Here is a 27,797-nt window from a genome sequence, read left to right on the forward strand (position 1 = left end):
TTTTACAGCTTTTGCTCTTAGGTGACAGGAGAGCTTTATAATAACTATCAAATTGGCAACACCTGAACCTGCCATTTGATCTTTAAGTCACAAAGAGGTAGACCTCTTCTGACACGTGAACTCCCAGCTAGGCATTATTTTTGCCAAGAAATAAAACCTCAGTCTCATCCCTTGGATCTAGCTGCTAGTTTGTCAGAAACACAGGGGACAGAGGAACATGTGAAATGACACATGGAGATACAATTACCCAAATCTAGACTAGGAAACTACAGAGCAGATAACCCAGCTTCTTTGACAACAACAAAATTACAAGAAAAGAAAAGATGGGGAATCTCTAGCTCTCAAGAAATTCAGACATACATAATGTGTTGACCTTCTTTGATTCAAATCCAAACCAACTGTAAAAAACACTTATGAGCAAGTGGGGGAAATTTGAGCTCCAATGAGGTATTTGATGATATTAAGGAATTACGGTTAACTTTTCAAGGGGTGATAATGGTATTTGTGTGTGTGTGTGTGTGTGTGTGTTTAAGTCTTCATCTTTGAGAGATTCATTCTGAAGTATTTATAGGTGAAATGATGTCTTAGCTTTGTTTTTAAAATAGCCCCAAGGTGAGGGGAGAGGGTGTGAGTATGGTCATGGGTTGACCATGAGTTGATAATGGTTGAAGCTGGGTGATGGGTACACAGGGATTCATTAAATTCTTTAAATTTGTGTAAGCTTGAAAATTCTATAATAAAAAAATTTTAAGATTTTATTTATTTGACAGAGACAAAGCGAGAGAAGGAACACAAGCAGGGGAATGGGGGAGGGAGAAGCAGGCTTCCCACCGAGCAGGGAGCCCGATGCGGGGCTCGATCCCAGGACCCCGGATCATGACCTGAGCCGAAGGCAGACAGACGCCCAACGATTGAGCCACCCAGGTGCCCCTATAATACATTTTTTTTTAAATAGAGAACCTCTCCCCAAATCTTTTGAGATTGGACACAAGGTGGTGGGATCCTGTTTTGTTGGTGAGGAAACTGATGGCTCAGTGAGGAGACCTGCCCCAAATTACAGTTAGTGGGAGAGCCAGGATTTCAACCCAGGTCTGAATATAGGTCTGGGCTGTTCTGCTACCCCTGCCTGGCTGACCTCCAGGTGGAATTCCTAAGTGGCCTGTGGGGGTGGGGTGGGGGTGGCCGTGTTTTCCCCTGAAGAGCCCCTCCCTTCTCTGCAGCCCTGGTCTCTGGCTAGGGGGTTGTCCTGAGGTGACCCTGAGAAGGACCAGCCACCATAGCCAGCCCTTGGGCCAGACTTGTCACCCCCAACCTTGGGGCTGGGGAGCGAGGCCTGTCAGATAGAGGTGGGCAGAGATGCCTCATCCACCCTCCAGCTTAGAACCTTCTGGGGGCTTGCCCTGAAGAAATTACTGCAGCCAGGGGTGAGAAGGGTGTAGGTTTTGTTTCTTTTTAGCAGGACTCCCCGAAGAGGCAGGGACCAGAGCAACCTGCTGCCTGTCACCTGCCACCTGCCATGGTTTCCGGAACCATCCCATCATTGGCTTCTCCTCGGGCCTGAGCTGACTGGTGCCGGCTATGTGACTGGCCAGGGATGCCCAGGGCCACTTCTAAGGTGTGGGTGCTAGGGGTCCATGCTGGGGTAGGAATAAAGGGGCCAGAATGAGCCACATCTTAAGCATGTCCATGGATTTAGGCTGTATGAAAACAGGACCCAGTGTCTCCCCGTAGCTTGAGGCACCAGGTAGGGGACAATGCCCTTCTAAGTCAATCAGCTAATTAGCGTATGCAGGACAGATAGCATTTTCACTTTACAAACAGGAAACTGAGGCTCAAAGAGAGAGACCCACCTGAAATTTTTTTTTTTTTAAAGATTTATTTATTTATTTGAGAGAGCGAGAAAGTACATGAGAGGGGGGAGGGTTAGAGGGAGAAGCAGGCTCCTCGCCGAGCAGGGAGCCCGATGTGGGACTCGATCCAGGGACTCCAGGATCATGACCTGAGCCGAAGGCAGTCGCTCAACCAACTGAGCCACCCAGGCGCCCTGAAGTTTTTTTTTTTTTAAGGATTTATTTATTTATTTATTTATTTGACAGAGAGAGACAAAGCGAGAGAGGCAACACAAGCAGGGGGAGTGGGAGAGGGAGAAGCAGGCTTCCCGCTGAGCAGGGAGCCCGATGCGGGGCTCGATCCCAGGACCCTGGGATCATGACCTGAGCCAAAGGCAGATGCTTAACCATCTGAGCCCCCCAGCGCCCCCCCACCCCCACCTGAGGTCTTATATGGAGTTAGAGACAGAAGTCAGACTCAGCCCAGCTTTAGGTGGTGGAACATAACCCTTCTCTGCCCCTTGTTCTCTGCCCCCTCTGTTCTAAGTGCTGCCTACTCTGAAGGACCTGGGCCACTGGGGACCCTTTGAGGCAGCAGCTGGCTTGACCCTGAGCTGGATACGGGAAATCAGCTGATGAAGGTCCTTGCTGGGTGGCTGAGATGTCTGGCTTCTTGGAGGAAAGGCAGCAGCTGAGAATGTGGGGCACAAGGACCCCTCAAGGTCAGTTTGCCGAGGGACCCAGGGTAAGATTCCCCAGCTCTGAAGACATGGGAAGGCTGTTGTTCTACTGCCAAAGGGGCTGAAGCATGACCCACAGAGGCCAGACAGCAGAGGGGACTTCCCGGGATAGCTGCAGTGTGGCTCGTGGAGGCTTGTGGTAATGATAAAATTTAGGCTGCTGGGAGGGCAGCAGGGCCATTGTGGAGAACATGGAGGCTGGCACCTAACATGCTGTCTTTTCAGCATCAAGTTATTGGGTTTGATTATAAAAAGTATATGTGCTTATTTTTTTTAAAGATTTTATTTATTTGAGAGAGAGAGAGTGAGCAGGGGGAGGGGCAGAAGGAGTGGGAGAGAGAGAATCTCAAGCAGACTCAGTGCTGAGTTTGGGCCCGACCCGGGGCTCGATCTCATGACCCTGAGATCATGACCTGAGCCGAAATCAACAGTTGGCCGCTTAACCAACTGGGCCACCCAGGCGCCCCAAAAGTATATGTGCTTATTTTATTTATTTATTTATTAATATTTTATTTATTCATTTGAGACACAGAGAGAGAGAGAGAGAGAGAGAGCATGAGCAGGGGGAGTGGCAGGCAGAGGGAGAAGCAGGCTCCCCGCTGAGCCAGGAGCCTGATGTGGGGCTCGATCCCAGGACCCTGGGATCATGACCTGAGCTGAAGGCAGACACTTAACCATCTGAGCCATCCAGGCGCCCCCAGTATATGTGCTTATTAAAGAACATTTCAGAAATCAGAAAAAGACCGTGGAAAAGAAGAAAGAAAATTCCCTGTCATGTCCCTGAGGAGGACCCAGGCATTGAGAGAGGGTGACACAGGGCCCACATCCAGGGGGCTGGCCCTAAATGGTCTGTAGCTCATCCTAGACACCAGCTCCTGGGGCTAGAATGACTGGTGTGAGCCTGGTGCCAGGGTATATAACTGTCCTTGGCAGCACCACAGGCCTGTAGGAGGAGGTGGCCACAAGGCTGACCTCCCTGCCCGGTCAAGTGTGGAGGGCAGGGAGGGCTGCTGCCAACTTTCTGGACTTTGAGAACAGGTGGGCATGATTCTAGGGACGCCCACTTCCCCTAGGTTGCCTTAGGTGGGACATCCAGACAGACAAAGCTCTGGACAATTGATGCTCTCCCTGATCCCCAGACATCCTATTCAGTGAAATCTACACAGCCTCCAAGTTCAGGGGTGGAGGGCCTCCTGGTGCCAGTGGAGAGTTCAACATTGGGTCAGTGATCCCGCCTGGCTCCTTCCCTGTGCCCAGTGCCAGGCACCCTGAGGAGGGAGGGAGGGAAGAAGAAAAGGAGACAGGCAAGAGAGACCAAGGCCATTCGGAAGGATCCTTTCTTCCAAATTGTCTACATAAGCAGTTTTCTACTGGCTTCCTGCAGTCCAAGGGTTACAGCTGGAGTTGGGGGGCAGGTTGGGGTGGGGTTGCCTTTATATCTGGGAGTTCGGCTTCATGGTATAGTTGGAAAAAAGGCTTCCGCTACTATAGGACTGATCTGATCTAGCAGACAGAAAAGAGGGCCCAGAGAGGTCAGGGGTTGGTTGGCCCAACTTGCACAGAGGTGGGGTCTGTGGCAGAGTTGGCTTTCATGTCCTGTGCTGTTGGCAGAACCTTAGCTTTGGGGCTTGGGAGTGAGGTGCACAGTGTGGCCTCTTAGGACAGAGGATTCTGAGCTTCCAGCTGGGGTAAGGAGTTGAGCAAGGAGGGAAAAGACATTGGGATCTTGGGGAAGTTGGATGATGCAGACTGGAGTCTAGAGCCACAGAATGGGTGATCCTGGGGGCTGAGGCTGGTCCCCAGGGGTTCTCCATGATCTCCATACAGGTAGGGGTGTTAGGAAGTGGGGGGTACTATCTGGGCTGAGATGGATTGAGGTCTGAAATTCAATCCCTTGTGGGGTGAACTGTGATGGAGTCTAGCGCCCCTAGTGGAGGGCTGCATCTGCTCCAAGGAAGAGGCAGGTTTTTCACTGCTGGGTACCTGGGGGTGCTGTTGGAGCTGCGTTTTCATGGTGGGCAGTTTGTTTTTAGTTGGATTGAGTGTATTTTGGAGTGGTTTAGGGGAAACTGAGGGAGATTGGGAGGCCGCCTGCACCTCCCAGGAGTGCCGCCAAAGACGTATTCCTCTGCATTGACCTGCACACCCTGCGCCCCGAGTTAGATCCAGGACGTGACAGAAGTGGGTATTCCTACCAGACACTACCGCGATTTTCCAAAGGATTCCGGGGCATCTCCTTGCTCCCCGACCTCTTACACCCAGCAGTCCCGATACAGGTTCCCACCTTTTGGTTCTCTTCTTCCAAGCTGAGCCACCGCGTCCCGCACATCTAAGGGATGAGCTGGGGGCTGGGGAAGGGCGGCGGCACGAGTAAGGCGAGATCAGGAGTCGGAGTGAGGATCCCGCAGTCGCTCTGCCCCCGCCGCCGCCCTTCGGCTCCCCCCCCCCCCCCCCCCAACCACCGGCCTGGCTGGACTGAAGGGCGCCGAGCCGTCGAGGGGCTGCGAGCGCCGGGGAAGGCCGGCCCGCTTCGCCAGGGGGCGCGCTTCGGGGCCGCAGAGTACGCGCCTCGGTCCCCTGTCCCCGCGGAAAGAGGCTCGCGTGGAGCCACAGCCATGGGCCCGTCCTTCGCGGGGCACGGGGTTAGGTTGTTCTCCTTCGAGGGCCGCGTGGGGGCCCCCAGACGCCAGGCGGGGAGCGAGGTCCGAGCGCCGCAGCCAAGCTTCGCGGGGCCTGGGCGGCGAAGGCCCGGCAGGACCTCGTGGGCGCGGCGGGCCGGGCGCTCGGGTTCCCCGGGACCCGCGCCCCCGCCTGCCGACGGCGCCCGAGCCTCTCAGCCGCGCGGCGGCAGTGACACCCAGCGGCCGTGGCGGGGAGTGCAGGCGCCGCCGCTCGGCTCCCGCCGTGAATGTCGACGCCTCTCGAGGTTCCCACTCGTGGTTACGAGCGGGCACCCCCAGGAGAGAAGGCCGCGCTCTGCAGACTGCCCCGCGGGGGCACTTCCCCTTCCCCTCCCCCAGTTTCCTCCCCGGCAGTCGCCGGAGCGCTGGGAGATCCTGCGGGGCTGCAGTGCCCGGAAGGGCGGGGCGGGGCGCAGCGGCGGCGCTGGGCTGTGACCCGGAGCAGTTTCACTTCTGGATCCTACCCCGATGTGATGGGAGAGCATCTGGGGTCCGGGGTGGAGCTGGGGTGGGGGGAGACACACAGGCGTGCAGAGGGCCGGCGCTCGGGACCCCGGGGGAGGGATGGCTTTTTACTCCCGGGGTGTCACGCGCCCCACGCCTCCCTGCATTTTCCACCCCCCCGCCCCCCAACGCCATGGGTTCCACTCGGCTGTCCCCCGAGCTGCCGCTCCTCCCCAGCAGCCGCCGCCTCCGCGGGGGCTGCCGACCCCCGGAGAGGCCCCGAGCGGCGTGGGCGGCAGGAGGAGCGAGCTGTGAAGCCGCAGGCAGGGGGTTAGGCTGCGGGCTGCTGAGACGCCGAGCTGTTTCTCAGAAGTGCAGCTGCCCCTCCCCTCACACCCCCCTCAGCTCCCACCTCGCACCGCACCCCTTCCCCCTCCGCCAGGCCTTCGCTTTCCTCGCCCGGGCACCCGCGACCCGGGAATCAGGTGTCTGAGTCCACGCAGAGTTAAGAGAACCTGAGTGAGGTCGGGGCCGGGAGTTCAGACCCAGCCTCCGTGCCCATATTCCGAGGCCACGAGTCCACCGTCACCTCCCCGTGCCCCACACTCCTGGGCGCCAGGATTGGAATTTCATAGAATGGTTTAGAACGCGACCACTTGGGAAATCATAGGCCGCCCTAACCCTTGCCCCAGCGCCCCACCTCTCTGTCAGTGCCCGAGTGTGATGAGGGGAGAAGGAAGAGGGCACAGGACCCTCTTTCGCTCCTCTTCTTTCTGGAGTTAGAGGAAAGGCCTGGCTGGAGCCATGGGGTTGAGGCCAGGCTTCCGTCTCAGTTGGAAGGAACTTCAGAGATCCAGTTCCAGGGAAAAATTAAGGCCCAGAGAGGGAAATGAAAGTGCCCAGGGTCACCCAGAGAGTGGCAGGGCTGGGGTTGGAAGCCCCCTGAAGTCTGCACCAGGCTATCATTTGCTTTACTGAGACTTCAGAGCTTTGCTGGATTCCTTGACTCTGTCTCCCCCGCGCCCCACCCCTCCCCGCCCTGGCCGCAGTCTAAGGAAGGTGGGTAGGGTCTGTGAGTGACAGGGAGGTCGAGGTGCTGAGACTAATTCCAGTGGGGGTGGGGTGGGGATTGACCTGGTGGAAGGACAAGCCTGGGGAGGAGGTGGCATCTGCCCCCCTAGTTCCCACCAGCCGCCCCCAGGGCTGTGGTTTATTTGACTAGGCAGCTCTTCTGGGCCAGGGGGCCTGGGGCGGGGTGGGGGGAGGTGAGGTGATGGGAAAAGACTACTCTAGGGCTTCCTGCCCCATCAGTCCTGGGGAAGGGGGGGCAGCTTACATCACCCACAAGCCCTCTAACCTCCATACTTTCCACTGCAGTGCTCTCTCCTTGGGTATATTCACATTCTTCTGGGGGAAGCTCTGTTATCTGGGGGGAAGGGAGGCAGCTGCCTACTTCACAGGTCAAGACAGAGTTAAAAACAAAACCGCAGCAGATTCAACACCCCGTGTCCTTCAGGGACTTTCCATGACACCTTCCTTCCCCCTCTCCCCCAAGCCAGGGAGTACCTCCCCAGAGGGCCTCCCCACCCCAGGTGCAGTGGCTTTTGGCTTTTATGCAAACAATGTCTGACCGGGAATGCTCTGCAGCACGAACCGTGTCTCGGGGCCCCATGCGCTCCTCCACCATCCCTCAGCGTTCCTGGCCTTCCCAGAGCTCTCATCTCCACTTTTCCTCAAACTCTGGGTGCTAGGGAATGGGAGGTGAGGGAAGGGACACAGGTCCTTGTCCCCCTGCTTGCCCTTGGATGGCAGTTGCCTGCAGGTGGAGGTTTGGGCACCGCGGTCTGTGTGATTGGCCTGGTTGTGTTGAGTGATGGGGAGGGGGAGGAAGAGTGTGCAGGTGTGGGGTGGCCTCCCCTGCTAGGCCCACTACCCTCTGAAGTGTCACATTAGTACCCAGGAATTAGGAAAGGAAGGCTGGAAGCCTATCCAGCCCCGAGCCCAGCACCAGCCAGCCCCAGAGCTCTCTCCGCTGCTCACTGGCAAATGGGATCAGGTCTCCTGGTCTCCCTTTCTCTCCAAGCTGCTTCTGCTTTGGGGAGGGAGTGGGGAGGAGGAAGGCCATATACCATTCTCTCTAAGGCTGAGACTCAGCTACCCAAAGGCCGCTTTGCAATGTATTTAGTATTGTAATCAAATGCAGGCTGCGACGGAATTCCTCTCTCCCTGCCCTCAGTGCTGAGACAGCAAAACCTGCTGGAGGGCCTCCAGTCTGGCGCTGCAGGGAGGAGATGCTGCTGAGCGGAAAGCCAGATCACCTCCTAGACTCTTTACTGTCATGTTCTAAGAGAGAACAGAAGATACCAAGACAGGGAGAAAGCTGAATAATCTCTATGCCATTCTCCTAGGACTTTCTCCTCAGCACCTCAGGTTTGGGCCTCCAAGTATCTTAAGACTTCCTTTCTTTCTTTTTTTCTTTCTTTCTTTCTTTTTCTTTCTTTCTTTCTTTTCTTCAATATTTTATTTATTTGACAGAGAGAGACACAGCGAGAGAGGGAACACAAGCAGGGGGAGTGGGAGAGGGAGAAGCAGGGTCCCCGCTGGACAGGGAGTCCAACGAGGGGCTCAATCCCAGGACCCTGGGATCATGACCTGAGCCGAAGGTAGACACTTAATGACTGAGCCACCCAGGCCCCCCTCTTAAGACTATATTTAAATACAGCTGGGGCACCTGGCTTGCTCAGTCAGTAGAGCATGTGACTCTTGATCTTGGGGTTGTAAGTTTGAGCCCCATATTGGGTGTAGAGATTACTTAAAATCTTTAAAAAAAAAAGTAAAAAAGAAAAAAGGTAAGTGTGGCTGAGTTTAGCGACTGCACTTGAATTTCCCAAATTCCCAAGAAACTTGGATGTTTCTGAGACCCCAGAGGTGACAAAGCCAGGACTTGCCTATCTTCTAGGAAGAACCCCTGCTGGGAGCAAGGGCAAAGCTATGCTTTGGAACTGGGAGACACCGCAGTATTGGTCCTGCCAAATCCAGTCCCCAGCTTCCTCGGGTCCCCTTAGTGAACTAAGGGCCAGTGGAACCAGAACCCTACTCTAGGGGTATGGGAGCCAGCAACAGGATGCCAATGGCAGGCTCAGCAAGGCATCAGAACAGATGCCTTATTTCGGTGATAATTTCATTTACCTTGGTACTTGGACTTTAAGAAGCAGCCAGAGGGGCTAAATTAAGAAAACAGTCCTAGAGGCAGAATTAAACCCTTCCATTTTCTGACAATGACAAATGACAGGCATGCACAATGACTAATTTTAAACACACCAGTATTTTTTTTTTTATTTTTCAGTGTAAAAATCAAACATGATAAAGAAACCTTGAAAATTATTAGCAGGATTTTTTTTTTTTTTTTTTTGATGTGACAGTGTACTCATGGTTCTGGCAAGGTTAGCATTGCTACATTTCAGAAGCTGACTTTCTTTAAACAGTCTTTACAAAGTCTTTACACATTAAGTGCTCCAAATGGTTGGACTCTGGGTAAAACTCAATAGGAGTTCAGAGGGAAGGTCACTGCTGGGCAGGGAGGGCATTTCTGAGAAACCCAGCTGAGAATGCTATGAGCACAGGCCGTGTCAAAACCACTCGGCAAGGGCTCCCTCCCTTCCGCCTGGGGGGACGGTCACCCTGAGCCCCTGTGAACCCCCAAACCAGGTTCCCTTCTTCCCCTGTCATTCTGCAGACAAGGGTCATCCACAGACCACACGTGTGGTGGCTTTGGCAACCAGAAATTAAAAATAACCCATGGTTTTTCCAGTAGCCAAAATGATCCCTCACCAAAGCTCATAGACTGAGAACCTGAGCATGCAAAACCACAGTCTGGGTGAAGGGATGTCTGCTTTTCAAATGACCTGCTAATTCTTTGCAACCCACAGTAATTTGGTTTCTGTGAACCCACAGAAGCAGACCCATCCAAAAAGGGTTTTGTCTGCTAACCTGGAAAAGTCCTGGTATAAACGAGTCACTGGCAATGGGATAATTTTTAAGGCTGCCCCATTTTCCTAATATTTTAAAATGTTTGTTCTCAGTCTTTTTAGGAGAGGAAGAAGCAAAGCAACTTCAGAAGCTAGGCCCCACAGGCTTGTGAAGAGGTGGGTGACATTATGGGATGCTCTCCAGGCTTTCTAGAGTAGAGTCAACAGGGAGATGGACAGCAGATGGTCAAGAGACAAATGGACCATTTGAGGAGACTCTAAGTTACTCAGGGAGTTAATAATCGAGAACTCATGAGACAGGGAGGGAGCAAAGCCATTCCTACTTCCCTGGCTGCAATGCCATGAAGTGTCTTTAGCATGAGGTTCACTTATATTGGTTCTAATTGTCAGCATATTCTTTACTTTCACACATTAAAATAACATGAAGGAAACTGTGCTAGAGATCAGAGGCCTCCACTGGCTACTGAATTACTGAATCATGGTCCTATTATGGCCTTTGAATATCTCCATGTCTTTAAATCTACATACAATACATAGAGTGGAAAATTTGTAATCATCCACCCTGCCCCCCCAAGTAACATCATCCCATAGACAAAATTACATAAAACCTCGTAACATCCTCGGGAGGTAGATACTGTGTCCTTACATTTTTTAATCAAGACATTAACATTCCATTTTCAAATGACAGCTCAGTCAACATCAATGCATATGACAGTCCAGTCTTGTAATATTCAGAGAAAACTTGCATTCAACTTTTTCAAAGTGCAAAGACCTGTTTATCATGTTGACGGCATGGTGGGGTACACACTATCTACAACTTGGGTAAATGGAGCTACAGTCTTAGGTTCTGAGCTCACGCAAGTCAAAAGCCTACACTTCTCTTGCAGGCTCTTCTGAGTCCACGGTCCTCATTCGCAGAACAATTCAGTCCTTTCGCTTTAGAGAACAGAATCCTTTTCCTAGGGTGGCCTGGGTCTAGCCTTTGGTTTCAGGCCAAAATTGTCTTCTTTACAGGCACTTAAGTCCCAAATCCATTCTGTTTTTCTGAATTCTGCCTGAAGAGAAAGATTCGCTGATCTATACTGAGGGTAAAAAGAGCTCCCACTTCTTTAAAAGAGAAGACATATCATTGTGTATCTCTTATCTTCTTCTGCATAGCCTGATGGTATTTTCTAGGACAAGATTTTCCTCACTCCACTTTCTTTTCTTGAGCTCATAAATCTCAATTCCAAGTCTTTGTGAAAGAGCTTGGCTATCTCTGAGGATTCAAATCTTGAGTGGCCTCGAGTTTCCAAATCTCCACTAGAGACCAACAGACCAGTTCTCTGTGGGGTACACTTTAAAGTTAGGACTCTAAGCATTTAACATTTCCATTACGGTCTTACTGCCTGTGCTGGGATATGTATCAGCAGTACTGCTTTTTCCTTTAAAACATGCTAAATCTCACATTTAGCAGAGGGGAAAAAGCAGAGGAGGAGAATAAGAACAGTGATACAGAGACTACTTGGAAAAACCTTATGTTGGTGTGAGATTTGTTCATAACACAGTGCTTCAACTAAGCAACATTTTGTGCTTTTTTTCTTTGCAAAAGAAATCTGAGGTCACTTTATATCTGGGCCACTGTGAGTATGGGCCTAGCAAAATGTTAAGCGCTGCATTTAAAAGGTGAGAAATGTTGTCACTGACAAAGTCAGAAGCTGAGTCAGGAACGGCTCAGAATGGGTAGTAAGGCATAAGATTAGTTAGCTTCTCTGTGTCAAGGCAAGTATCTTTTAGGGAGAATGACTTAAGGAATCTAAAGGCTGGTGGATTTATCAATATCTTTTCTTCCCCTGGTGGTGGTGGTGAAGGGTAATAGGGGAGACACTTCTGTTTATTTCTCTGCCAGTAAGGAAATACCTGTGCAACAATTCAAGTGGGGTGATGAGGAACATCTGGAGAGCTAGTTCTCTTCCCTTTCCCCCTTAGCCCAATTCTGTCACCTTGGCTGCAAGGGAACTTTTCGTGCGGTTGGTTGTTCCCCCGGATTGTGGCCTCCTGGGTGTGTGGTGGGAAATGACGGACAGATCAGACCTACAAGGCGCATGGCAGAGGGACTCTGACTGAGAAAGGAAATGTGCTGTCTGAAGCTGCTGCAGGACCTCACTGTCCAACACGGTCGGATGTGAATTCTGACTCTGCCCCTCTCTCTTGGCGATTGTGCTAAGATTCTCCTTCACCCTCTCCTCTTACCTCCAGCAAGGGGAAGGGGCATTTATTGGTATAAGGGGTGCCTACAGAAGGAAATGTTTACCAGTGTGGTGGCAACCACTACATACTACCTGGCTCAACTTTACAATTTACAAATGTGGAGTTTGCACATATAAATTTCCTCTGGACTTGGTGTGCCCCAATCTAGGCCCAGAACGCTACAGTGAAAGTAGCATTTGTGAGTGGTCATCCCACTTAGAAAACTGACCTCAGAAGAATGGAAATCATTCAGAAAATCTGTTAGTCACAGGGAAAATGAGGGTCATGTCTTCAAAAAAGTCCCCAGGTCAGTGGGATGGGCCTCTTTCACTATCTTAAGGTGCAAAAGTTGGCTTCTTCAGAAAGACTTTCCCACGAATCTGTTGGAAATGCTTGCTTTCCCCTGCTTTCTCTCCAACTAATTCTCGCTTCCAGATTCTCTTTCTTTTGTCCCCTGAAAGTCAACAAGATGTGTGGCATTTCAAGAGTATAATAAGCAGGTCCTCTGCCACAGTGGGTGTCAGTAACCTGGCGTAGCTTGGAGTCTAGGATTACGGAAATACAGCGAAATGTTGAAGACTCTGCACTGAAATACATCTAGTCTTTTAGCCGAAATCTCAAACATGTTGGGACTGTTACCATGGAATTTCACAAAATCTTTTTTCCTGAGACAGACGCCATGCTACAAGGAAGGATAAGCCATTTGTGCAGTCTGAGGTGGAACATTTTAATTACTGGCAGCACATAAATTAGTTGAGTTTGAGTCTAATGCCTAAGCCCTTTCGAAATACCAAGGCAGATACATAAAATGCGAATCTAACAGGAACTGGGGATTCTTGACTCTGGTAGAAATGTGCACAAAACTACTCTTAATTTGTAAATAGGTTCCACGAAGTTGTCCCTGGAAGCAGAATTTATTTTCGTTAACACCAGTTCTTAAAAAGGGGGGGGAAAAAAGGCTTTGGCAAAAGCAGCTGCAGGTGCCACCTTGTGTGTACACTTTGGGGCAAGATCAAAATACCTTCCTGTTTTTTTGTTCCTCCCCACCATCCTCTTCACATTCACGACTCAGTGGTTAAAGGAAAAACTTAACGCTACCATTTTCACACCAAAGAAATGTGAAACAGGTATTCATATACATATTCTCCTGCTTAATACCCATACATTAAAAGGCTTAAAAGATAACTGGGGTTACAGCATAATCACATAAATTTAAAGCTGGAAGGGACCTTAGAGAGTGTCTAAGCCCAACTCTTATTTTATGGTTGAAGAAACTCAGTTTTAAGAGTTTAGTGATGTGCCCAAAGTCATATAGCTAATTAGCAGCCAATATGGAATTCACAAACAGATTTTGGGACCCCCTACTGCAGTACTAATTTTACAATTATCCCTGCGCTTTTCCTTGATAGCATGTCTCTCATAATTAGCTACAAAGCTGCCCAATACATCTGCAGGACCAAGATCTGACTTTCAGGAATCTTCCTGGCCTACAGTAGCTCCACTTAAAATGGGGAGAAAAATCCACCCGGCTTGATCACAGAGAACCTGTCAGCAGAGGTGCGCCCCTCCTTACTTCTTCAGGAAGCGCCTGTGGGGAGGGGGAGAATAGTTCACGCTTTTTTGGATTGTTTGGCTGTTTTCTGTCAAAAAAAAAAATCATCGGCAAGTTTGCTTTAGGCCTGTATACTAATGCTCCATGAAGGAGACCAAGAACTTTCAAGTAGCTCTCCCTGCCTCCTCCCGGCGTTAAACCATCTCCCCCTCAGAGTCCAGTTCTGCCAGTCTTGATCACAGGACATAGACGCCATAGCGGACAACTTTGTGGAGTTTCAATTATGGCCTATGTTTAAAACCATTAGTTCTTCTGGTATAGAATTCCTCCTATGATGATTGGTTTAACCCAAAGCAGCTTTTTAATTGATACGGGAGGGTAAAAGGGTAGAAGCAGAAGTATCATCAAATGACTTGATTTTTTTTTTTTCATTGTGTGGTAAGAAATGGGTCTGATGCTTGGAGACTGGAGTCTTCAGTAACTGATAACAGATACTTATTTTATGGCTGTTCTTTTCCTTCCTATTAGACTCTAATTTGGGATGAGGAGATTATATCCTAGACTTCCAGCCTGTGTTAAGTGCAGAAGGGTGTGGCTTCCCAGCGAGGTTAGCTGGTGAGCTCTTCTTCTTTGTGGAACTGGCATATGACCAAAAGGCTTTTCCACAGATGTATCTCAGAAAGAATGTCTCATGCAGCACAACTGGGGGACTCTTCTGACTGGCAACAAACCCCAAGGACTGCTTGTTCCATTGCTGCAAAAGATAATGACCAAAGACTTCACTGGCTTTTAAATATCATAAAAATTCAAGTCCCTGATGAGAAAACAAATGTTTCACAAAAATGATAACATGATATATCTGCAAACAATTTCTGAATGAAGACAGCGCTTCCCTGTTGCCCATGTGAACATGACCCTTTGGACACTAAAAATGGTATGGAGAGGAGTTTGGAACTGAGTTTGTTCGGAGAATAACTTGTTAGGTGGGGTGTCGGTTTTTACAAATGATGTCGAATGCTCGGACGTCAATCATCTCTGGGACCAGATGTTCACTTCAGCGTGGCTCTGTGCTCCCCTCTGGCTATGTGAGATGAGAACTCATACCGATCATGGCTTCGATACCCACACATGTTACACTCAAAAGGGTCACGAAAGCCGTGGCAACCCATGTGAATAGTGAACATCACATAATCCAGGAAGAGGACTCGACAGTGGTCACACCGATACACATCCATCACCTCCCCTTCTTTGTTGATCACTTTGATGGAGTCTCTTGGACAGATGGGTGGGGGCTTGAGGAGTTCATAAGAGCGGGGGACCTCCTTCAGAAGTGGCATCCCATTGCGGGCCCTAGGGGGGACCATGTGATTTTGCTGGTAGATGTGATTCTGGCGTTCTTCATGGTTGCTATCAGTGTCCGTGGAGTCATGGCCACTATTGTTGGGGGAGAGGCCTCTTTCAGAAGGCAGGCTCTTCTCTGGCAGGTGGATATTCTTCTTTTCTAGGTCCTGGGTGGCACCATTCGGCATCTCGGCACGGGTGAGGGCTATGGGATACATGCTGCTGATAACTGGAACCATCTCTGAGGTGGGAGCAGGTGGGGTCTGGACCAAGGGGCGCAGGGCTTCGGCACCAAGATAGCTGATGGCATTATTGATGGCTTGGTCCATCATCCGGGTCTGTATTATCTCACTCTCTTTCTCGTACATATAGCTGGGATTATAGTTGACGTCAAAGCAGTGGCGCTTCTCACCTAGAACAAGTGAAAGAAACAATTACAAGAGGAAGAACACAAAGGCAGAGTTTATAAAATGATTTTCCAGAGTCCTTGAAAAGGGAGGAAAGACATGCGGCCTGCTTAAGAACACCCAGCCCAGGCAGGATGGTTCCATTTGGTGCTGGGGACAGTCTCAAGGGACAGTGGCTGACAGCACACATTTGGACAGTCAAAATAAATTTAGCCAGCAGGCAAAAGGGAGAGTCAGAGACGTCAATGAGTTGAGGCTACAACGTGAGCTGTTTCCACTGCTCACGTCAGAGGGGAGTGCTGGAGAAAAGGAGAGAAAAAGAAGCGAGAGGACCCCAGGGCAGGGTTCGCAGGGAGCCAGGAAGCTACCACTGTGCAGGAGCGTGGCCACCTCTACACTTCGACTGTCCATGGACTCTCAACACCCAATCAATTCCCAAACTGTTATTTTGCTTGTTATTCTCTGCTTGTAATACAAGGGAGCTCGGGGGACAGAAGTGCTGCAAGAAGTGGGGACTCTCAGCAACTGGCCTCTGCAACTTTTTAAATAGCCACAGAGGCAGAAAAAATAGCCCCCAAACCTCCAACTTACCACTCCTCAAACACATTGTCACCAGACTGAGATTTAAGTAAAAGAACTGCAAATGTAGAAAGTCTTAGAAAAGCTTTCTTGAAAGATCATGGTCTTTGTCCCTTTCATAAAGTATATTATTCTTTTGCTTGAAAAAATTGCATCATTGATACACATGTGATCATTAGGACCCATCCCGCATTTAACTGAAAAATTTACTTGTGGTCACCCTCTCCTACTGCTCATGTCAAACTGCTGAGAAATTCTGAAAACAGAGTTTAGCCACCTTTGGGGCGTGTGGGTGTTGTGTGTTAGAAAACAGAGGCTCTCTGGCCACAGGGAAGGCAGGAGCAGGGTCTGCAGTGATAGCAGATGTGCTCGGTGGTGAGTGGCTGGTAGAAGGAAGAGAAAGCAGGGAGGATGTGTCAAGTACTGAAAGTGAGGCTAAGGTATCGCTGATGATTTTTCATTCTGTAGACACTAGATTCTGGAGAGATTTGCTGAACCATATCCTCTCTTCTGTAACACTCCCTAGGCATGTTATGGTTCCAAAACCTGTCACTGCCATACAGTAAAGGGTCCGATAATGAAAGAACACAAGAAAACAAAAGAATTGGAAGAACCAGTTCCTGTTCTTGAGGTGTCTCCAACCTAGTGGGAGAGAAACGAGACCTGTATCCATGGAATTGGAAAAAAATAAATGTTAGAAGTTGTGAAAGGGCTGCCCTGCTCTGTGGAGGCCTTTGATTTTATTTTATTTTTAAAGATTTTATTTATTTTGAGAGAGGGACAACGTGCGTGCATGCAAGCGGGGAGGGGGCAGAGGGAGAGAAAGAATCTCAAGCAGACTCCTCGCTGAGTGCAGAGACTGACAAGGGGCTCATCTCATGACCCTGAGATCATGACCTGAGCTGAAATTAAGAGTTGGAAACCTCAACCAACTGAGCCACCCAGGAGAGACCCTGATGTTATTCTAAATGCCACATTTGAGGCACTTAAGCAAGGGAGTAACATGTCTTCTGTAAAAAGAATTATAAGGCAAAGGTAAGGCAGTTTGCTGCGAACTGTATATTTAGGTGTTTTTTTGTTTGTTTTTGTTCTTTAGATTTTATGACAGAGAGAGAGAGAGCACAAGCACGGGGAAGCGGCAGGCAGAGGAAGAGGGAGAAGCAGGCTCCACCCTCAGCAGGGAGCCTGTAATGGGGTTCGATCCCAGGACCCTGGGATCGTGACCTGAGCTGAAGGCAGATGCCCAACCATCTGAGCCACCCAGGCATCCCTGTATATTTAAGTGTTAAGGAAATGCAAAAAATTCAGGAGTACCTGGGGCAGGGAAAGCATTCGTAGAAAACAGATTTTGAGAAGGGTCTTGATGTACTGGTACAACTTAGATTTTCAGAGAGGTCGACAAGACATCCTAATTGAGGGAGGAGCATGACTGAAGGCAGAGAAGTGGGACTACGTGGGACAGGAGCAGGGAAGAGTAAGAGAGTCTGGCTGTAGCTGTATCAGGGAGTAGGAAATACAGAATTTTCAACCTTCACTTATTCCTTCACATTCTGCAATACTGACACCTCAGGGTAGTGTGGTGGTTGAGTGCATGGGTTCTTGGATCAGATGGCCTGGCTCTGACGCTGGCTCATCAGTTACTCGTTGCATGACCTTAGGCAAGTTATTTGACATGTCTGTGGCTCCGTGTCCTCATGTGTAATGGGATAATAACTGTATCTACCTCCCAGGGTCACTGGGAAGTGCTTGGAACAATGCCTGGTACATAGAAAGCACCTGGTAAATGTTAGGGTGTTTTGTTTTGTTGGAATCAGTTCACATTTTCTTTCTTTTTTTTTTTTGCTAAAATGAATTTGCTTTTTTTTTTTTTTTAAGATTTTTTATTTATTTTTGAGAGAGAGAGCATGTGTGAGCACATGAGTGGGGGTGGGGGGTGGGGGAGCGGCAGAGGGAGAAGCAGACTTCCCACTGAGCAGGGAGCCTGATGCTGGACTTGATCCCAGGACCCTGAGATCATGACCTGAGCTGAAGGCAGACGTTTAACCAATTGAGCCACCCAGGCGCCCATGAATTTGCTTCTTAAGTAAACTTTCTATCACTAACATAAACAGAAAGCTAGACTCACCACAAATAGAAGGTAACTATGAAAACTAAAGACAAGGAAACAGAACGATTTATTTAAGTTTTGATCAGATACTGTGACTACCTGGACACAAGATCCCCTTTCTTTGTTAAAAACAGAGATTACTGGGGTGCCTGGGTGGCTCAGTCATTAAGTGTCTGCCTTCGGCTCAGGTCATGGTCCCGGGGTCCTGGAATCGAGCCCCACGTTGGGTTCCCTGCTCGACAGGAGGCCTGCTTCTCCCTCCCCCACTCCCCCTGCTTATGTTCCCTCTCTCGCTGTGTCTCTCTCTGTCAAATAAATAAATAAAATCTTAAAAAAAACAAAAACAAAACCAAACAGAGATTACCAAGTGTGAGATTAATGTGGAAGAAAACTAACATCCAAATTAAGTCTAAGTGTTTTTCCTTGGTATAATCAGGAAGATTGAGAGAGAACTAAAAAACGAAATAATTTTCTTGCCCTGTGGGTTTCCTGGCATTTTGCATCCCAGATCTGGGGAGATATTGAAAAAAGTTAACACGCGGTAGAACCAAAAGATGGCATTCTGAATGACCAACCATAAGATTTAGATTTGAATGAAGAGCAAACCGCTTCATGCCCTTGAGCAAGGGAGGCTTGTGTCAAAATGTAATTTTCAGAATATTAATGGAACAGCAAAGTGTAAGACCAGAACAGTGAGGAATTGAAGCCAGAAAGACCAGCTAGAAGAGCTAATTGAATAAGATGGATTTGTCCTGCATCCACACTACCTTAAGGCCAATCTGACAGTTTCTAGACAAACACCTGAGAGAAAAAATCTGCAAAGAAAAACACCCTGCCTTGGCAACTCAGTCAAAAGCAACAGAAAAGTAGACCTTTGCCAAAGTCATCAGTGGTTCTTATTTTCAACTTCCAGATTGGATATATCTTTGATAGCTGTTTGAAAGAGTGAGGCTGAGAACATGAAAGCCAGCTAAGGTCACAAATATTCACTCCCCTGAAAGTGACATAGAAATGATGAACTTTGGTTTCTTGGCCTTTTCGAGGTCATTGATGATTTTCCAGTGTGGCTGGCTGTACTCCACTGCTCAAATACCAGGGGTCCCTGAGAATCTTTTTATCTTTTCATCTAACAGAGGTTCCAGAAGGTTTCCGGGGTGGGGCAGGCACATCACAAACTGCTTTTATCCTTTCTCCCAAGAGTTTGCTTTACTGAACTAGGCCTACAGTTTCACAGTCTCTACCACCTGCAGCACATGTCAGAAGACAGCTGAGTGCTAAAGTTGTAAGAGGCAAAACAGTAAGAGGAAAATACAGCCCTGGATGAGTGGAAATATGTGACTGAGTTCTGTGGTTAAGGCAGACCATTGTTCACTGTGAAGACAGGAGAGCCTCAGATCTTCACGTGCATGCAACCTGCAATCATCAGATCCCCTCATCTCTGAGTTACGGTAACTTCAGTAGTGCAGATGATTATCAGTCACCTGTAGACATGATGACTCAATGTGTATGAAACCCAGAAGGGGTAAGCTACAGTAATTGAAAAGCCAAGAGCTCACGTTTCTTTAGTAACACACTCATAAAAAAGGTTAGTCAAACCACAAGAGTGTAACTTCTCCCAAACCTGCACGGAGCCTCTAGTCCAGCTTGTAGTCAGAATCATACCACACCTTTGAATGATTAATGATAGCAGCTTCAGGCTGAATTAGAGGCTTCCTTCTGATGAAAGTACAATTGGCAACAGCAAGTCCTGAGTTTAGGAACCAGGACCATTCCTTACCTGTGCTTTTTTTTTTTTTAAAGGGCTCAATCCCTACTATCTAGGCTTTGGTAACTCTAAACTGAGCAACTGGCTGACCCGAGTTGCTGCAATGTGCCGAGGGTGTATGGTTGTTGGCTTCCAAGTGCCAACCTGAAAGGACAGAATCACCGCCTAGAGCTAAAAGGGACCTTAACTGAGCACATGGATTCAGACCTCTGCCTTTGGGGCCGAGCGACAAGATCCACCACCCTGATCTCTTTACCTCTGGTTTTTATACTTCACATTACCTAGCACTGTGCCTTATATATAACACTAACAAGAATAGCTACTATTTACTGAGCCTTTACTATATATCCAGTGCTGTCCTAGGTACTTTTTGCATATTCTCTCATTTGCCTAAGATGAATTAGCCTCTCTTAGTCCGGTAAGAACCTAACCTACAAACAGGTTAACTTGCCAAGGTCACTTAGTTAGTTAATGGAGAACTAGGATGCAGTCTAAGGGCCCATATATATCTGCCTGTGTCTGAGCACTTTTTTCAAGATTTTATTTTTTATTTTATTTTTTTGGAGAGGGAAGGGAGAGGGGCACAAGGAGAGGGAGAGAGAAGATCTTAAGCATGCTCCATGCCCAGTGTGGAGCCTGACGTGGGGCTCCATCTCACAACTCTGAGATCATGACTTGAGCTGAAATCAAGAGTCAGATGCTTAACTGACTGAGCCACCCAGGTGCCCCTGTGTTTGAGCTTTAATTGCTGTCTCCTGGCTGCTACCTTGTCCATGGCTGCACAATCCCACCACTGGCAGTGATTTCAGATTCTCTGCTGGCGTGGTCCCCATAAGCAGTGGACAAGCAACTGTGCTTTGTTCCAAATGGACTAGCACTGTGCATCAAGAAGTATCTATGATGCATGGAGTTGTGGTGTTTGTAAGTTCTTAACAGAGTGCCTGGCATATGTAAGCACTCAATAAATGGTAGATCTTTATTATTATTATTATTAGCCTCACACCATGTTAGGTGCCCTGAGGAGTACAAACATAATTGCAATCCAATAGGAGATGCAGCATTTACACTACACAGCATTACACTGCATTACACTGCATTTGTAATTTCATTACAAATTGTTACCCCTAATACCATGTGGTGGAACAAAGTACAGAGTAGTCAAGAAAGTGAAGAGAGAAAAATACGGACAGCTTCTCAAATATGCCACGTAATGTGGGACAAATATTAACTTATTTTTTAAAGTCTCCTTGTAATCTGAGGTGGTGGCAGTGATGGTGGTGGAGACAGTTCTGTATATGACAAAAAACTGTCTATTAAACTCACCTGGAGTACAGGGGGAGAACAGAGCAGAGAGAGAACTCAGGAGACTATGAGAATGTAGACCATGCGTACATTTTTTTAAAAAAGATTTATTTATTGGGGCGCCTGGGTGACTCAGTTGGTTAAGGGTCTGCTTTTGGCTCAGGTCATGATCTCAGGGTCCTGGGATCGAGCTCCATGTCGGGCTCCCTGCTCAGAGCAGGGAGCCTGCTCCTCCCTCTCCCTCTGCCCCTCCCCCTGCTCTCTCTCTTAAAATAAATTAAAAAAAATCTTTAAAAAAATAAAGGTTTATTCATTTGTTTTAGAGAGAGAGAAAAAGAGCAGGGAGGAGGGGCAGAGGGAGAAGGAGAGAGAGTCCCAAGCAGATTCCTCACTGAGCATGGAGCCCCATGCAGGGCTGGATCCCACGACCCAAGATCACCACCCAAGCTGAAACCAAGAGTTGGATGCCTAACAGGCATCCCAACCACGTGTACTTTAAAGGGCAGATGTCAGGGAGGGCATTCCAGACAGCATGGACAGAACCATTATATACAAGAGGGAAAGTACACATAGAAGTGGGAGTAGTTCACTGTGGCTGAATTAAAAGATTAGTTGGCTGAAATGATAAAATTAGAAAAGGTAACTTGGAGACAGATTGTGCAAGACTCAGAACACCTGGATAGTTCAGATTTTATTCCAATGGGAAGCCACTGAAAGGTTTTTTTGAAGGGGATGGGAATGATTTGAACTTTAGAAATATAACACATTTCCACTATTACAGGCATCATGAGGGGTGATGGGAAATATTCAGGTTTTCTTTTTAAGTTTCTTCAAGTCACTGAAATGTATTTGCTGGCTACCTTCATACCATATCCCATGTCTATTATCACTTACTCTTCCTGCAAACACATGCCCAAAAAAAGGAGTGGGGGGCCAGGCAAGGAGAGTAGATGGAATATCTGTGAGGTAATGGCTCTGATCTCAAGCTAAATGAGACTAAAGTGACTAACATTTCTTCCAGGAGGAGGAAAGTAGAAGGGAGCCACAGAATAGGCAAGGGGAGCAAACACAGAGAGAGCCGTGGGGTGGGGGTGAGGAAAACTGAGCTGGGGACCATTTTTTGTTGCTGCAGAAGACTTGTTATTTGGATGTCATCGGTCCTGATGGAGTCATCAGGGGAAGACTTCTTTTCTCAAGAAAACACACCCTGGGTGGGGAATGACTGTCCTTCTTCAGGGGCTTTTTCTTCCACCAGCTTTCACTGACTATACTCCTCCATGTCCAGAGCCCCGGTATAGCACACATGACACACTATGCTTTGGGTGACCTCCCAGGGTAGGAAGGCCCTGGACTGCAGCACATTATAGGCCTCGGTCCTGGCTCTGCTCCGTCACCCACTAGCTGCATCTCTCCATCTCTCCAATCCTCCCTCCTTCCCTGGGGAATGAACTTTGCTGGGTGTTCCTGATATCCCGTCAAGCTCTTAAAATGCTATGATTCTGCAATACTTATAGGATTATAGATTTCAGCTCCTTGGGAAGGGGTGGGAGAAGATACTTTTTGCTGTTAGAAACGGGTATTCAAACTGCTTCCTGTCGCTCTGTTAACCAAAGCAGACGATTTCTCATTAGTTACTTCACAGGGAGAATCGATGGTGTTTGTTGAAGTGTCAAAACCTCACTAACATGTTTACCGCGGGTGAGTGAGATCTTTTTTCATGTTGTTTTCAACATGAAAACTTCCTTTAATAAAATAATACATAAAATTAAAAATAATAAGGAGATGCTATGGTAACCACTTCGGTCAGAATAACACATCTGTTTTTGGAGAAGGAATGAAAATCAAAAAGAAATATGCAGAAATGTAGTCATTTTCCTCCTCCCTCCAGGATAGAAATCTGGCCTCTATTTTGAGCCAAGTATTTGAAGATGGCCTAGTTAGAAGTCTAGTCAAACAAGTTTATAACAGGAGAATAAGATGCAGAGAAAGGAGAACTCTTAAAAGGGTTAGGTGCTAAAAGTGAGGTATCCTAGGGTGCCTGGGTGGCTCAATCATTAAGCGTCTGCCTTCAGCTCAGTTCGTGATCCCAGGGCTCCCTGCTCAGTGGGAAGCCTGCTTCTCCCTCTCCCACTCCCCTGCTTGTGTTCCCTCTCTCGCTGTCTCTCTCTCTCTGTCAAATAAATAAACAAAATTTTAAAAAATAAATAAAAAATAGAAGTGAGCCATTGTGTCCTTCGAAAAGAGAAATGAAGAATTATTTTGATGATGTAAAGACGCTGATTTCTAATGACTGCATGTCAATTTATGTCTTAAATACAGAGAATTTGAAACAAAATTTCTTGGAGAATTAGGAAAGAAATGATTTTATTTTTCTTCTATGGAAGCAATTTAATTTTACTCTTACTCTTCAATAGAGGCAAGTTTTTGCGTTTCTAAATGCACTTAGACTTAACCCAATCTGTCCCTCTTCCTCAGTTCATTTCTAATGTGTGAAAAATGATACCTACTGGTAATTCTCTTTGGCCTGCTGGGAAAGTAACAGGCTGACCTGATGGTATAATTTCACCTTTACCCTCATAGTTCAAGAGGTCAGGGAAGCCAAGGTTGGTCTGAGTGCTGTGCAACTTGTCAGCAAGGATTAAAGGGAGTGACTCATTCTTCCTTCACACTTTACCCTTTGCCATTTCCCTGGCAGCTGAATCTTTTCAGAAAACGGCACCGTGGAGAGGAAATATAGGAGACAGAAGAGAAGAGGAGGGAAAACATTAGCCCCGTATGTTTTGCAGCACTTCATCCCATACCCTGCAGTGTCAAAATGTTCCTTTTCTCTCCCCAATATTACTGTTTTCTATCAGAAAGGTTGATTCCATTAAATGACTCAAGGGGTTTCCTTTATTTGAAAACGATCTCTTAAAGGAGGGTTCAGGATATAAGCTAATGCTAGAAGATTAGAACAGGGTTCAGGAACAAGAACATCATGGATATGACAGGAGTGCTGTCCCCATTTCCTGACGGGAATGAATGGATGGGTGAAAGAGCAAATGAACAAGTAGTAATGCCTTCAGTAAAATAGATGAATGTTGGGCTTAATGCAGCTGTTTTATAGATTCTCAGATTTAACCACACCTTCTTAAAAAAAAAAAACAACTAAAATATATGACATGGTTCATAACATAAACACCTTGTCTGTATAACCTTGAGAAAACAGTTACCTGAATCTACACATATAGCTTACAAACACTAAATGGTATTCATAATTGCAGCCTTTGCTAATTCATCTTGCAGACTTGTAGAATGATAAAGCTGGGAGGGACCTTCCCGATCACCTCATCACCAATTCAGTCTCCTCATTTCACAGATGAGTAAACAGAGGCCCAGAAAGGTTATGTGATTTGTCTAAACACACACGGTTAAGAAATGACTGAGCTAGAATCGGAACCTGGGTCATTCGGCTTCAAATCCAGTGTTCTTCCTACTGCGCTATACCACAATTTACCAAACAAAATTTCCCCCAGTTATTCAGGGCCCTGAAGCCCTGAAGTTGCTACCTCAGCTTAAATCAAGAGCTAACTCTACTGGGTTTCCTGATTCCAAATAGAGAGAACATGATGGTTCAGAAGATAAGAGAAATCAGCACCTATAAGCATCTCTCCTGAGTCCGGAAATGAAGGAGTAAAAATCCTTTGGTTACAAGGGTAACAAATGGAACAGATCCCTGATGCAACAAGCAGAATGGCATGGGCTTGGACATAGGAAATGTATTTTTTTAAACCCATGAAAATACCAAAGCAACTTTTATTATATTAAGTAGGGTTTTAGTTCAACTATAGGTTAGGACAGCTGCACCTGGGTGGCTCAGTCGGTTAACCATCTGCCTTTGGCTCAGGTCATGATCTCAGGGTCCTGGGATGGAGCCCCACATCTCCCTCTCCCTCTCTCTCTGTCAAATAAATGGATAAATTAAAAAAAAAAACAAAAAAACAACTATAGGTGTAGGACAGCTACAAGGACCAAGCATCTTCTCTCATATGTTATTTCTCTTAGACCAAAGCACCTTTATAATAATTGGATTGAAATTGAGTCACTTTACATTTTTTTTCTTGCCCATTTCTCCCCATGTCCCTCTCCACATCAAGTACAGCCATTTCTAGAGTCCTAACTTTCCCCAAATCAAATTACAAAGTAAATTACATTCATAGAATAAAAACCTCTACTTTGCTTTGTTCTGACTCCAGTCAGAACTTCTTCACAGAAGTGAAAATCAACTGATATATGAGCAATGTCTTAAGATCATGTCTTGGAATCACAATTGATCCACTTGATCCATTGCTCCTAAGCCCCACATGGAGGTCACTACGTGCCCCCTGACACTTCTCAGGAAGGAGAGGGAAGATGGTAATGGGTGGGGGGGTGGGAGGGGTGTGTCTCTCTAAACTGAAATGCACCAACTTTATTTAGTCTGACACAATTCTTCTTTTTTTTTTTTTTTTTAAGATTTTATTTATTTGACAGAGAGAGACACAGCGAGAGAGGGAACACAAGCAAGGGGAGTGGGGTGAGGGAGAAACAGACTCCCAGCTAAGCAGGGAGCCTGATGTGGGGCTCTATCCCAGGACCCTGGGATCATGACCTGAGCCGAAGGCAGACACTTAACGACTGAGCCACACAGGCACCCCAGTCTGACACAATTCTTTAAGTGATTAAAAGGATACAAAAATTTTCCAGCTAAACAAAATAAAATAAATAAGGCATAAGCACTTAAATAAGCATAAAGACCAACATAGGTAATTTTGAAATATATGAGTTCTTTCAATATGTCTCTATAATTCACATAAAATATCTGCCTGTATAAAAATTATCTAGACCAGAATAAAATTTAACCAGATTTAAAAACCAGGCAGGTACTTAATATCTGTAAAAGCTATTGAAAAGAATTAAGCACAAACGGACTGTAATAAGACATCAATAGCACCAAGGAGCTTTGGAAAAACAGATTGATAGGTTTCTAATATTCTACTGGTGTTGAGGGAGGTCTATTTTCGTGTGATAACTATTTTTGTTCAATATCACCAAATTTCAATTTATAGCAAAACTAATACATTCAATTCAGCTGCCCCCTTCACAAATACAAATCTATTTTAAATATCATGGTCACATTTATGTAAACATCTGGGAGAGTTGGACAAAACATCTCTGTCGTTCAGCAGCCCCAACACTTTAAAGAATAGGATTCTTTCTTAGCCATCTCATTCTGTTGCATTGTTTGACAACGTGAAAACCAGTAGCATAAAAATTAACTCCAGTAAGACAAATGATTGAATCCAGCTTTGTTATTTAAATCTATGTTTCCCCAACTTTCTCTCAAAGCCAATCCTCAATTAAATTCAAGAAAGTATGGCAATAAGTTTTAGAGCATGAAAAAAGTTGGGGCATGATTACGGAACCAACTTGTAAAATACAATTACAAAAGGTTACAAAAATGCTATCTCAAACATCTTACTGGTGTCAATTGCATAAACTCTCTCATGCAACATATGTCATTCAGAATAAAGAGGAAGGAACAACATTTTTAACACCAACTCCATTTAGGAAATTGGATATCAAATACTCCCATCTTCAGGAGTTAGGATTATTCACTTAAAATATTTTATTCTATTTGCCTTAGTTATCAAAATGAAGCACAAAGAATAAAAGTGTACAATGGAAAACCAATTACCTTATTTTAACAGAAATTAAGGGCCTGTGTAATATATAAGCATCCTATGTTATCTCATTTAAACTATCTACTAACAACAGCAGGAAAAAGGGTCGTAATCTTACCAATGAATTTCTGAGGCATTGAGCTTTTTCGTTTTGCCACATTGCTTGCTAATCTGTCCAGAACGAGAGCTCTTTCACTTCCCATCTCTGCTTTGATGTGTCTTGCCTCCGCACTTGCTGGTTTGGAAAAATGTAAAAAGAAGAGGGAAAAGAACACAGTGGTAAATGATGGAGAAAAAGCAAATAAAAAAAAAAGAAAAAGGAAATAAACTGGAAGGGAAAGTGTTAGAGGTCTGATGCACACTCTGTTGTTACCTGTTATTACTGCTCAGATTCTTGCTTGGGGTACCTGCTGTGGTCAGCGAAGCCAGCAGCAGGGCACGTTCAAATCTTGCAGTCTTTTGCTGAGATGGGAAAGCCCGACCCATCCCCAACCAGTATCTTCATTAGCAAGAGGAAGTATTAAATAAACAGCCTGGACGTGGTTGGTTGCAAAAAGATAGATAGATGGAGATCTTCTAACCCCCGATCAGCCTTCTTTCTGATTCTGAGTAACTGTGTGTGACACCTGCAGACTGATATAATTCTTCTTAACAACTTAAAAAAAAAAAGTATGGTGCCCCAGATTTACTGCTCTGTTTATGTTAATAGCACTTTTGAAAATAGATACACTTACCCAGACAGCAAGAAATCTACTCAGTGATTTGTGTATTGAAATTCTGAGTGGTTTTTTTCTTTTCTTTTCTTTTTTTCCAGCATCTTCCTTTCAGTTCCTATCTTTTAAATTCTGTTTCTCTGGGCTCTGCATTATCTGTTTCATATGCTCCTCACATTTCAAAATTGTCTCAGCTAAAATTTCCCTGAGCAACACTTCTGTCTTGAAATTAAAGAGCAATTTGTATAATGCATCTTTATTATATTTCTAATGAACAATGTGAATAAAAACTGCCTAACAATATGGTCTAGTTGTTAATCCACAAATAGACCTTTAAGTGGTTTAGGCCTGTGGTTCTCAGACCTGCCTGAACATTAGAATCAATCTCTCTGCAGAGAATGTAAGAAACACCTATGC

The 27,797-nt window shown here is 46.6% G+C and overlaps 1 protein-coding gene across 2 annotated transcripts in view; it reads right to left on the minus strand.

The window, feature by feature from the left end:
- Positions 1 to 9,114: 9,114 nt before the first annotated feature.
- The window catches only part of IKZF3 (IKAROS family zinc finger 3), an 86,814-nt gene continuing 68,131 nt past the window's right edge, over positions 9,115 to 27,797 (minus strand). The window contains exons 1-3 of one of the 2 annotated variants that reach the window (XM_035027031.1): positions 27,041 to 27,227; positions 26,786 to 26,902; positions 9,115 to 15,217 (exon numbers count right to left, since the gene is read on the minus strand). In XM_035027031.1, the coding sequence (XP_034882922.1) occupies positions 14,514 to 15,217; positions 26,786 to 26,870 (789 nt within the window). In that variant the 5' untranslated portion in view covers positions 26,871 to 26,902; positions 27,041 to 27,227 and the 3' untranslated portion in view covers positions 9,115 to 14,513. Of the gene's footprint in view, positions 15,218 to 26,785; positions 26,903 to 27,040; positions 27,228 to 27,797 lie in introns of those variants that run through there. The other variant, XM_035027030.1, reaches the window with a different exon arrangement.

This window comes from Mirounga leonina, unplaced genomic scaffold, assembly GCF_011800145.1.
Source record: "Mirounga leonina isolate KUSES-001 unplaced genomic scaffold, KU_Mleo_1.0 Mir_200, whole genome shotgun sequence".
NCBI classification, from domain to species: domain Eukaryota; kingdom Metazoa; phylum Chordata; class Mammalia; order Carnivora; family Phocidae; genus Mirounga; species Mirounga leonina.